Raw genomic sequence first — 12,250 nt, forward strand, 5'->3', positions numbered from 1 at the left:
TATTTAAAAAAAGAAAAAAGAAAAGAAAATGGAGAGGAGACCATGAGATTTAACATAATGTCAGAAAGGGTCTTTTGTAGAGAGGTACCGACAGAGTCCTGACACATCAATTATTACCCAGAAAGAACAGACAGATTAGAGTTTACTGTCAAGTTGGTTATTAGAAAGAGAAGAGTGTGGGTAGCAATTCACAGATGGCTAAGACAGAAGGAAAAAGGGTTGTGTGCGGAAATAGCAGGGGCCCTCTTCTTAATGGCGGCAGAATGGTTTCCAGTTCTGTCGTGTTTTGGTATCTGCTGGGATTTGAGTTTCCTGAGAGAGGGCTAACCTGTGGCAAAGCTGTGTGGCTGTGAATTTGCGAGAGTGACTTTTCCCTGGTGGCTTTTCCCTGGTGACCCCAGCAGGAGACCCCACCCAGGCACCGGGTCTTTCCTTAGGATGCTGCAGGCCTGTGAGTTACCAGGAGGAAGACAGCAGTCAGTTATGGGAACAGCAGTTTATTTCTTGATGGTTTATGGAAGGATGTTCATCTCTTTACACCTTCTCAGGAGGGTCTGCAAGGTAGCCTCGGCTGCTCTCTGGACACTGATACAGGGGTCTTGCCGAAGTGCTTGGAGCCCTGAGATGGAGAGAATAGCAGAGTCCAGTGGGGAAGGAAAGTCCAGGCCCAGGATGTGCGGCACTGCGGGCCCCCCACTGAGGGTCAGGCCTAGGTGGGCTCCAGCTCCCAGCTCTCAGTTTACCCTGAAAGGTAGGATTTGGAACCACAAGCTGAGAATGAGTTTTAACACTGAAATGAGGTAAGAGAAGATCCTGACCTTACGATCAATAGCCAACTGGAAAACTATTGGCTAGGATGCCTGGAAAGGGTGGGACTGGGCTTGGCTTATATCCCAGAGAGATTCCAGCATCCGGGGAGCAATGGAGACAACAATGGGGCACGAGGGTTTTCAGTTTCTGGGCTGGCATGCAACTTGGAGCAGCATTCGTTTCTCTCTCTCTGAGAATACAATACCCTGGGCGGAAACCAGGGCTGGTACTCACGTGTGATCAGTTGTTCTTTGTCTAATAACTCCACATATTGGTTGGTCAGATTGAGAACGATGGCATCTAAAATCAACAGGAGAAAAAGATGCTGACTTCATTAGAGAGGAAGAGGCCATGCGAGGGGTCAGGCCAGACTCTGCACCTGGTCAGAGGTTAAATGGTCTGGCTAGCGAATGAACAAACTATACAGCACTCCACGCACCCCAGGATGGTGCGAGGATCATGACTATTGGGTCTGGAGTGCCGTCACACACCCGATGCGCATTTGAGAAAGCTCGTACTGTGTCCTCCCCGGGGCTGTGCCAGTGGTTGTCAGGGTTTCAAATGTGTGTAAGACATGGTCCCTGTCCTCAAAAAGTTTACAGTGTAGATGTGGGATCATATACATGATCGAATAAAGAATCCTTACTCTTCAAAGTGGCCACGCTAGTGGGTCTGTTCACTGTGGGCTTGATCAGTTGGAACAGACTTAGAATTACATAATAGAAGGGTTCTCAGAGATTCACCTACATCCTCTTTTATTTTATAGACCAGACAAAGAGGCAACACAGAGAAGTTAAGTGTATTGTCCAGAGTCACACAGCAGAGCCAAGGTCTGCTGGCCCCACACCAACACACTTTGCACTCGCATCCAGAGGCTGTTAAAGCTCTCAGCTTGACTGAGCTTAGGTGTGTTATGGTTTATGTTAAGAAGTGATGCAAAGGAAAACATTTAGGCAGGGGCAGCAGGTTTGAAGCAAAATCTTGGGGAAAAGAAGGAGCAATGACTTGGAACCAAAAGAAGCACAAAGGGGCCCTTCCTTCCTTCCTTCCTTCCTTCCTTCCTTCCTTCCTTCCTTCCTTCCTTCCTTCCTTCCTTCCATCCTCCTTCCTTCCTTCTTCCCTCCCTCCCTCACTCCACCTCTCCCTCCCTTTCTTTCTTTTGTTTTCTTTCTTTCTCCTCTCCTTCTTTCTTGTCATACTCATTATACCAGTTTTCAAGTTGGAGTAAACTTGCAGTCTAAGCACAACTAGGTGCAAAGAGCAGACACACCTGAGGGGGGAATGTGGAGGTGCCCTCACCTGTGAGTTTGACGGCTGTACTCCTGATCATCTCCCAGTTACTGCTGAAGAAGGTGAATGAATGTGTGTGGAGGATCCACAGGATTTCCTGATTTTTCTTGGCCTAGAAGAGATACGTATTGCAAAGTGGGCAACCAGAAAGAGATCTTTTTCTCAAAATCAGCAACCGAGAGGTCATAAAAAGGAAAAAAATAAAGGCCAGCGAAACTCACACAGCCATTACTTATTCTATTGGAAGATGTCTTATGGCCATTCCAACCTAAATTTAATCGGAAAGGTACTGGGCTTATGGGTCTAATCGACAGGCGTGTTGCAGGAATCTAGAACAGATTCTAGCCAGGACTTGGGAAATAGGGCAGAATACCAAGAATCACTGCCGTCTTTCCAAGACAGTTCTGCGTATGGCCAGAGATCCCTTGCCCTGTTGTTTGTCTTTCTGGGATTTGCTGGGACTCTTGCCTGTGATTTTTCCAGGCAACATTGAGTGCACACTTACCAGTTTCACACAGAATTGCCTATAGAAATCCCTGGCCCTTGGTGGATCCTGACTGTCAAGGAGACGGTCTAATACCCCATAGAGATCCTGGAGGCCCAGGAAAGGAATGGAGACCACCAGGACATCACGGCAAGCCTGAAAGACAAGAGTTTTCTGCGTCACAGTCCATAGTGCTGCACCCCCTCCCAGGAGGAAGACATGTCAACTAGTGTTGGGCAAGGAGCAGTAGAAGTCAGTGACGTGAAGGGCTTCCTAGTCGGGGTTGGCACCTTCCCGGTTTCAAGGATGGAAGAGCAAGCTTGGGAAGAGGTGGCACGAGAGAAGCCAGGGTTGGAGAAGTGGTTTTCAGGTTCAGTTGCAAGTGGGGACTTCAGTTCTGACTCCAGCCCAGCCACCGGGTGTGCGGGCACTTTCGGCCGCAGGAGAGGAGAAGGTGCAGGGGTCTGTGCAGGAGCCACTTACAGCTCCAACCTTGGGATTGGGGTCCCAGAGGTGGAGAAGGAATGAAATCATGCTCTTTTTAATTTCTTCTGCAAAAAAAATCTTCCACCTTCTTCCTGTTAGGGATGCCAGATTCTCAAATAAGGCAATGGCAGTCAGTCTCACATCGTCCTGCTCCTGTGGCGACAGATGCAAGTCATAGGTGAGCCCCCTTTCTGGCCATTTCCAGCCAGAACCCCTTCCTCACCCCCACCCTGCCTGGCCCTATTTCACAAAGGAAGGCTGGAACCCATGCATGGCCAACGACCGGTCACAGCCCCCAGATGTTCCCTTCCCAGCAGCTCGCTAACCCACATGACCAAAGTTTAAATGATTCTGGGTCAAGGGTTTAAGGGACACCACAGAACCGGAGACTTGGTTGCTGCCTCTGAGTGGTTGATGGGGAAATGTGACCACAGGAATGAGAAGCAGGGAGCAGAAAGCCAGGGAGAGTTCCTGTTTATTTTGTATTTACACAGATCAGCCTGGCTGCATCAGGAGCCTAGGGTTATGGCGTTTCTAATCTAAACTGTCCAAGGCCCGGGACCCTTCTCCAAGTTCCCAAATACTTTTTCAAGAAAATATTTTTATTGACTTCAGAGAGGAAGGGAGAGGGAGAGATAGAAACATCAATGATGAGAGACAGTCATTGATTGGCTGCCTCCTGCACACCCCACACTGGGGATTGAGCCCACAACCTGGGCATGTGCCCTGACCAGAAATCGAACTGGTGACCTCCCGGCTCATAGGTCGACGCTCAATCACTGAGCCATGCCGACTGGGTGCAAATACTTTCTAATGAAATTACAGGCAGCTTAGAAATTTGAGCTTTGGGTCTCAAAGAGAGAGGACAAACAAAGAAGAGCTTAGCTCTATTCTTGCATATGTGAGATTCTGGAACTTCTTTGCTTGTTGTCCTGAATGGTAGGCAATGATTTTTTAACTATCATAGGGTATAGTGGTGGAGAAAGATGCCTTCTATTACCTCAGATACTTTGCCGATATGGTTCAGAGTTCTAACAAACCTGGAGGAATTTTCCAGAGTGCTTTTCTCCAAACCCCAGGTCTAGAAAATTAGATTAAAATACTCATGTAGGGGCAGAGGAATGAAAGAAAAAGTCGTCCTGAGTAGCAGAATAGTATTTAGATTATAAATAAACAAGGGCCAACAAAAAGCATTCCCATGAATATGAGAAAGAAAGAGAAGGTAGAGGAGTTAATTCTGAAGGCAAATTGAATGCATAAGTGGACACACAAACAAAATGCCATGAAAAGGGAAGTTAGTAAAGATCGTCCAGAAAACATAATGCTGGTCTGTGTGAAAGGGCCGGCAAAGTTAAGTGAATATATAAGATGTAACTTTGTGTAATAGAAATATTCCTTAAATGTCCTAGGAATGTGGTCAGGATATATTTTCAAAAGGTATTCTTTTAAAAAAGAAAGAAGACTAATTAATAACAGAGTGCCTCAAAAGTAGAGAGATATTTACTTAAAGAAATCTTTTGAATTTTCCAAAATTGATGACCTCGTGATAGTTTGAGGAAGGATCAGCTAATCGGGATGATGAAAAAGCAAAAAAGAGAAGTAGCACAAGGGGTTTGGGTGCTGGGAGAGACATTGAAGTTTAATGTCCTTGTTCTGAACGGAGAAGACGAGTCACAGAGAGTGAGGTGATTGCTGTGGACAATGTGTGGCACAAAGGGTGACAGTGTGGGCAATAGCAGCAAGCTGGGCCTGGAGCTGGGACCACAGCCTTATTTTCTGTTCTACCATTTCATCAAAGTGTCTCCATGTTCTTCAAAGTCCTGGAAAATACTTAAATATTGAAGAAAAGGTGAGGGGGATTTGGAGATCACAAAATTGTATGTTTAATCTGTAGAAACTACAGGGGCAAAGTATCATAAAGTACAGCTAAATATGTTTGCAGAAAGAGAGCATTACGGGAGAATAATTTGCATGTCATTGCTATGACCCAAGTTTTATCCAACTTTTATGCAAATGCAATGGAATTGATCCATAGTAGAAATGAGAAAGGTCTAACTTAACCAGCAAGATTTTCGATTGTTTTTCTTCTGCAATAAGATGGAAAAAGATGATCTCGACCACTAATGTCGCAGGTGAATGTGTGACTTTTGGAGGCTCAGATCTAAGAGAATTATGATTGCTGGGTCAACAAACACCCCAGGAAACCTAACAAACAGATGGGGCTCTGCAGGAGGGAGTTCAGACCTTTGTTGTTAAAGATGGTCAACTGTCTGTGTAATGGAAAAAAAGAGCACATTTTGTTATTTTACAGAAGATACTGACCTGAATGGGAGCCAAGTAAACATTTTTGAGAACCAGATGGGAATTAAGAGTAATCCTGACACAGTGGAGAAAGTAGTTGGAAATGAACAGAAAGATCTTTGCAAAGGTCAGGCTGAGGCTAGCAGGTAAGTAAACAAGGGACACTGACAAATACGAAACTGGAGAATTACTGACTCGGGCATATATTGCAAGCTAAAACCTGGAGGTCTGTACGGTTAATATATTGCCAAAGAGTCATGAAGAAAGGGTAAGATTTTTTAAAAAGGAGTGAATGACTAGGAAAAGAGGAGATCTGAGGTACGTTTTCTTTAGATAACATTTGATATTTCTCTGGCCTCATTGGAAGTACAACATAGTCACTGGCTCGTAAAATACTGCAGGAGCTGAAAAATTAGGTTAAGATGAATAATGAAGGAAACAAAGACTTTCCAGTCTGGAGACTGGAGGTAAATAGGTAATTGAATAAAGCCTTAATGTTTCAGAAGGAGGCAACGAGCAGTCTTCCATCTCCTCTGACAACACAACATGGAAAAAACAGGTTTAGATCACAAAAATATCAATTTAAGTTAGATGTGAAATAGATTTTTACACTGATGACAGTGAATACACCAAAAACAAATCATAAAATCAAACTTCCCAGAAGTTATAAAGGAAAATGTCCTTCCCCCTGCCCAGGATGGCTGCCTGGTGTTTTTCTGAGATTCGGGTTATAAGATCAGGGGTTTGAGAAACTTTGCCCTAAACGACCAGGCGGTAAATCATTTGAACGTTGTGGGGCATCTGGTTTCTGTAACAACTAATCAACTCCGCAAACGAAGTGGGAAAGCTGCCACAGACATTATGCAACCAGTGAGCGTGCTCTACACAGCCAGTGTGGCTGTGTTCCAGGGAAACCCAATTCACAAAAAGATGCTCTGGGCCAGATTTGGCCCAAGAGCTGGTTCTTACTGACTCCTGGATGAAATGAACCACGTAAGCATTTTGAGTCTCTGACTCCTGGATGTGGAAAAGACAGTGTTGGAGGCGACAAGGTCATATGGGGGCCCTAGTCTGGTACTGAGTATTGTTGTAACTTGCATCTCCCCCCCCAAAGCACACTTTGAGATGAGGATTTAGATGTAAGTAATTGATTTAGGTCTTTAGGAGGTGAGCCCAGGAAGCATGATGGGGAGTGGGAATGTGATAGGGAAGAGACAAAAGCTACAACAGGGAATATTAATGAGTGTGTTACCCTTGTGAGAAGGTGGAGCTCAATCCCGAGGGGCGAGGAAGCTGGGGAGTTTTTCTACAAACTCCTGTTTCTTATCATTTGAGGGTCCTTTCCTAATGTCCAGTCCACCCTGCTCAGACCAATTAGGATCCCCGGGCCAGAGTGTCCCCTTACACAGAGAGACACAGGAAGCTAACAGCCTGCAGAGGAATTGTTCAGGTGACCTTTGTGCAGGTGATCTCTGAGGCAGGTGACCTCGGAGGCAGGTGACCTCTGGGCAGGCCAAGGAATATGGATGGGACACCAACATTGTCTGCTACAAGCACTACCTGAACCTCTTTGTGTTCACTCACTTCTTCTGGGGAGGGGAAGATTCCTGAACAGGCTCACTTACGTCTTCAAAGAAGGTTCTTGTTTGCAGCACTATTTCTTTGAAGTAGAAGCTCACGTCTCGGTCTGTGAGCAGTTGCAGGATCTTCCTTAGAGCCTTCAAGCTCTCACAGACGACTTCGGTGCGGGCCAGGTGGTACAGCCCTCTGATGACAGATTCTAACATTAGCTGCTTATGCTTCCGCACCTATTTTGAAACAGAGTCGCTCAATCTCAAAAACTGTTGTATGTGTATCTGGAATAGGGTAGAAGACCCCAGACAAGGAGACTGAACGTCTGTTAGGGTCACAGGCACTGCAAATCAAGAGCTACAACTTCAGCAATTTATTGGGATTTGCCCTTAATTTCTTGCAACCAGAAGTGGGTTTGTAAATAAGTATTTCAAACTCTACTTAAATAAAGTATCACCCCCCACAACCCTCCTGTTACCTTTTGAGGGGCTCCAGAAGCTGTATTACCGAGCCCTCGGATGGCCATTTGCCTCAAAGTGGCATTGGAGTCCCAGGCGCTCTGATCCATCAAGATCAGCACGTCACGGAGATTCCAGTGCCTCCAAAGGATCGGCTCCTTCATGAGCTGAAATCAACACACTCCTCCCCTTTAGTTAAGGGAGTGGCTTCCCTTCAGCAGAGGGGGCAGGGCCCTTGGTGAACAAGCAAGTCTTGCAGAAGCTAAGCTCTAGACGTGAGCAGCCCACAGGTCAAGGTTATGTGGTGATGACAACAGAATGCCCAGTGAAGAAGATGCTTCTAATTACACTAAATGGGAAACCAGGAGTTACTGACAATGCCCCTTCTCTGGACCAGCCGGGACGGCCTTTATCCCAGAGTCTGGGGGACAGTAATATGCCTTTTGGTTTTATCCCTCTCGTATTTGTTCTCCACCCTCCTCTGTCCTGGGAGGTTGGCTTTTGAAGACCAGAGGGAAGGAGGAGGTTGAGGGTGGGCTCTATGTTTTTCTCACTCCTTGCTCAGGTGCCACGTCTCTGGAAGTGGCTGGATTCCTCCACTACCAAAGGTCCCCTTGCAGGTCCCTGAGAGAAATACCGCAGGGGCCCCACAAGCCTGCTGTGAGGGCAGCTGGCCTTGCCTCAGAGAAGAACGCTGTGCCGGTTATGCGGTAGTTCTCCGAGGAGGAGGTGAGCGAAGGGAGGAGCTTCCCCATGATGTCCACCGTGACTCCATGGTGCCACACGGCCATGCTCCTAGAAAACGCAAGCTTCCAGCTGTAGCAAAGGCTTGTTTATTGCTAACAATGGAGGAAATTTTAGTTTATTTCTCTATCAGGAAAATAAGTCCTCTAAGAAGGAATGTTCAAGGAAAGAGATTGCATACCAAGAGCCCAATGTACTAGTAAATGCAACGTGCCTAGAACTGTTCAATGTATCCCTGTTTTTTTGAGGGGGTGATGAGCTCTGGGCTGATCCTACCATCTCTTCCCAACCCCCTTTGCTCCTTCTTCCTTGTTTCTTCTCCTTGACTGTATATAAGCCCTTGGTGGGTCAACTGCTCTCAGTGAAGTTGCTTGTTCTGAGTTTTCTCCTTTGTATGCAGTTCTTGGGCATTGGCAGGTTACCTGGCCAGTGCACACACTCCCATGTGGTGGGTGCTGGGACCATGGAGCAGTGTCCATAAGTTGTCCCCTTCGTCAGACTCCTTGGCCAGGCCTTCTTTCATGGCTTGGGTTTGCACGCACTTCAGAGTTGTGGTTGAGAGCCTGAGGGGTGGGAGGCCAGTTGACATCACAAGTGTAAGTCAACCCCGTACAGTGCACTGAGATGTCCCGGGTTCACTCTTCCTCTTTCCCACAATGCTCCCTCACTCCTGCATTAATGGGTATTGGGCCAGGGAAACACAGGCAGCTTGACCTCATACTTTAGTTTTGGGATCAAAGGGAACATCGAGATGATTTGAGCTGGTAAATAATGCCACACAATCTCGCCAACCTCTCATGAGAAAATGAAGCACTAAAGGATGGAAACTGAAAAAGACCATATTTCACTGATTCTGAAACAGCAGTTCAGAATCTCGCAATGGCTAGTGTGTGACCATTGGTGCCCAGTGGTTGTTGACCTATGAACCAGGAGGTCATGGTTCAATTCTAGGTCAGGGCACATGCCCAGTTGTGGACTCGATCCCCAGTAGGGGGCATGCAGGAGGCAGCCAATCAATGATTCTCTCTCCCTCTCCCTCTCTGAAATCAAATTAAAAAAATAAAATTATATATATAATATATACATATATAATATATATGTCTCAACTAAAGGAAACAGAGTGGGACATCTGGGAAGAAGACAGCTGCTCATTCGTTCTGTGACTGTGCTGGGCAATTCCACTGGGTATGGGCTCGGGGAAGATTTGCTCCACGGCTTAGGGATGGTAGAGCCCTATATCTTCATGGGTAGTTGAGGCTGTGCCAGAAGGCACTGGCCTTGACTTCTGCAGTTCTGGCTCTGCAACCTGCAATCAGGACAGCTCTAGAAGGCCCTCCCTGCCTGGCTACTTGCCTGCAGGGGTCCGCGATCTGCTGCCGCTCCCCTTGCTGCATCACCCGCCGCCTGTAGCTCCAGGCAGCAGTGGGCATCTTCTGGCCCATGGTGCAGCTGACCAGCTTCAGGAGGAGAGTGAACAGCTGTGGGTACAAGCTGGTCACAGGGGTGCCTATGGATACCACTTCCTGGATAGCACAGGCCACCTGAGGGGAGAAAGGACCCCTGGTCAGACAGGCTCCTTTCTTCCTAGGACACTCGCTCACTGGGCTGATGAGCAAGTTTGTTTCTCCCCAAACGACTGCCTCCCAGGCTGGCCACGCTCATGGTAAAAACACATAGAAAAGGAAGGCTTGGGCCCTCCCTGGTTGAACTCAGTGGATAGAGAGTCAGCCTGTGGACTGAAGAGTCCTGGGTTCGATTCCTGTCAAGGGTACATGCCCAGGTTGCGGCTTGATCCCCAGTAGGGGGCATGTAGGAGGCAGCTGATCAGTGATTCTCTCTCGTCATTGATGTTTCTACCTCTCTTTCCCTTTCCCTTCCTCTCTGAAATCAATACAAAATGTATAAAAAATTTAAAAAAAGTAAGGCTTGGTCTGAAAACTTCTCAGCTCAGACTATGTTTCTCTCTCTGGGCTGCCATGTTGGGCGGCTCCACATGGCAGGTGAAATGACATGTGCTCCAGCAGTGGAGTCTTTCAAAAAAAGAGGGGCTCTTCAGCTACCCTGAAGACAAATTTGGAAATGCGGAAACACAGATTTTCTTTGGGCTACTGAGGAATTTGCTTCTGAAAATGGTAGCCACAGACATAATGATTGCTCATTTGTCTGTTATAAACTGGAGTTGATTTAAAATCAGGGCAGGAGAGGAGAAGTGTGACAAACGATACATCATCAAGTTCCGGGTGGGAACAGGCCTGTGGTGGGCAGGGAGGTCGCACTCACTGAGATGGCGTCCATGCCCGCCAGGTCGTCCTCTAACCCGCTGTCCAGTTTGACGGTCAAGGCTCGCAAGAGCTTGCTGCTGGAGGCGGGGTTCTCAGCCAGAGCCCTCCACAGCGTCTTCGTGTCCCTAGGGCAGCAGGGCAGCAAGCGGAGAAGGCACGACTCCGTGGAGTAGGAGCGTGTCCATCGGGTTCACTCTAAAACCACATTATGTCTAGCCAGCATTGCGAGGCAGAGGGACATGTTAGCATGCCTGGGGGCAATAAGGCTGTTACTTAACAACCCCGCATTCTGGCCTTGGGTTACTGAGGTTTGCTAATGTCCACCAAGACAGAAGAAGCCTCTTAAAAAGGTGAATTCTGGGCAACCAAAAAGAGGAGAAATATTCACTTTCTAATATTCATGTATTCCTATGGTGTATTTAAGAAAAAAATCTCATCATTGCTCAATGAGTGTATATATATGTATATGTATAAATATACACACACAGCAGGGGAAGCATTCATTTTTAAATTAATGAGATATTTTCAACCTTTGTTCGCTACCTTTCAAACAGTAAGCCCTTCCCCGATGCCCTGCAGGGTGGCCTTTCCTGGGAGGAGGGACCAGGTCAGTCAGAATCTACCTGTCAAAGGGCAGAGGCTTCTGTAAAAGGTTGGCGACAACTGCCTCCGTGTGAAAGCTGGCTATCTGGGAGATGGCTTCCAGAATGAACTGAAAACTTTCCTCCTTCTGCCTGAGGATTGGCAGGTGATAGTAAATTATGCCCAAGATCTCCAACAGCTACAAAGAAAAAGCCAAAGCCAGCATTACGTCGTCATTTTCCCTCTAGGACGTGAAAGGCTCAGGGTAGATATGGTCAGCCTATCGGTGGTTGGTGAATTATAAAAGATGTTAAAAATGGTCATCGATTCTACACATGGCCTTTCTCTTATTCAGGAGAACTGTTGATGCGCTGGGTCTTTTTCCTTAAATCAATTTAGCGAAAGGCTGCTTTTGGCCAGGTGCTGTGCTAAGCTAAGCGCCGTGAGAAATTTACCCGAGGTGAATACGATGCAGAACTCTCTCAAAAGAAAGGGGTGTCTGCTAAAGTCTGTTGGGCATGTACTCAAAGGCTTGTGCGTGAGCCAGTGTATGGCCGATGGTATGCGAGAGGTACACAGGACTGACGGGGGGAATCCACGAGTAACTGGCGTCGCTTTGGAGGGACATCTGGTCTGGGTCCCACAGGATATACAGCGATTTCAAAAGGCAAAGCGGAGCCGATGGGAAAGGCATCTTGCTCAGAAGGGTGAGAATTGTGCTGGGCTGTCAGCCGGGCAGTCAGTGTACCTGATCTTCCAAGGCAGCTCCCTGCTCCTTCAGGACGGCGACCATCCACAGGCCGCAGGCCGTGGCACAGGGGCCGCTGAGGGTCTCCAGACCATCCAGGGTCTCCTCCAGGAACACGAGAATCTCTCCACTCGGGATGAGCTTACTCACAACCTGAGGATACACAGGAGAAACGCACGCTAGCCACCACCTCGCTTCACGCCCCGGCACCCACCACATGCAGTTACTCCTGATTCTGGGATATTGGAGACCGATGGGCGTGGCAAACAGTGAGCATAAGACTGGGGCCTTAGACACCAGGGGAAAATACAAAAATAGGACATAGACATGACCTTTGGCCTCTAAGCAAACTTGCCCTGGAGTTGCCTTTTTTGTCAGTTTACACCATCCCAGGTCTGCTGATGCAATTTTCTCTCCAAACTAAAGTGATATAGTATATTTCATAAGGGAAAAATGATGCATAATGCCTACATAGTAATTTATATGATTCGCA

At 47.2% G+C, this 12,250-nt stretch overlaps 1 protein-coding gene across 1 annotated transcript in view; it reads right to left on the reverse strand.

Annotated features, from left to right (window-relative positions):
• Positions 1–512: 512 nt before the first annotated feature.
• Positions 513–12,250, reverse strand: part of MROH2B (maestro heat like repeat family member 2B) — a 49,312-nt gene continuing 37,574 nt past the window's right edge. The window contains exons 30-42 of the mRNA XM_036310855.1: positions 11,758–11,910; positions 11,051–11,208; positions 10,426–10,552; positions 9,499–9,686; positions 8,568–8,708; positions 8,082–8,196; positions 7,422–7,568; positions 6,997–7,179; positions 3,068–3,223; positions 2,606–2,740; positions 2,110–2,212; positions 1,045–1,110; positions 513–619 (exon numbers count right to left, since the gene is read on the reverse strand). Of these exons, the coding sequence (XP_036166748.1) occupies positions 513–619; positions 1,045–1,110; positions 2,110–2,212; positions 2,606–2,740; positions 3,068–3,223; positions 6,997–7,179; positions 7,422–7,568; positions 8,082–8,196; positions 8,568–8,708; positions 9,499–9,686; positions 10,426–10,552; positions 11,051–11,208; positions 11,758–11,910 (1,779 nt within the window). The remainder of the gene's footprint in view (positions 620–1,044; positions 1,111–2,109; positions 2,213–2,605; positions 2,741–3,067; positions 3,224–6,996; positions 7,180–7,421; positions 7,569–8,081; positions 8,197–8,567; positions 8,709–9,498; positions 9,687–10,425; positions 10,553–11,050; positions 11,209–11,757; positions 11,911–12,250) is intronic.

This window comes from Myotis myotis, unplaced genomic scaffold (genome assembly GCF_014108235.1).
Source record: "Myotis myotis isolate mMyoMyo1 unplaced genomic scaffold, mMyoMyo1.p scaffold_m19_p_5, whole genome shotgun sequence".
Lineage (NCBI taxonomy): Eukaryota > Metazoa > Chordata > Mammalia > Chiroptera > Vespertilionidae > Myotis > Myotis myotis.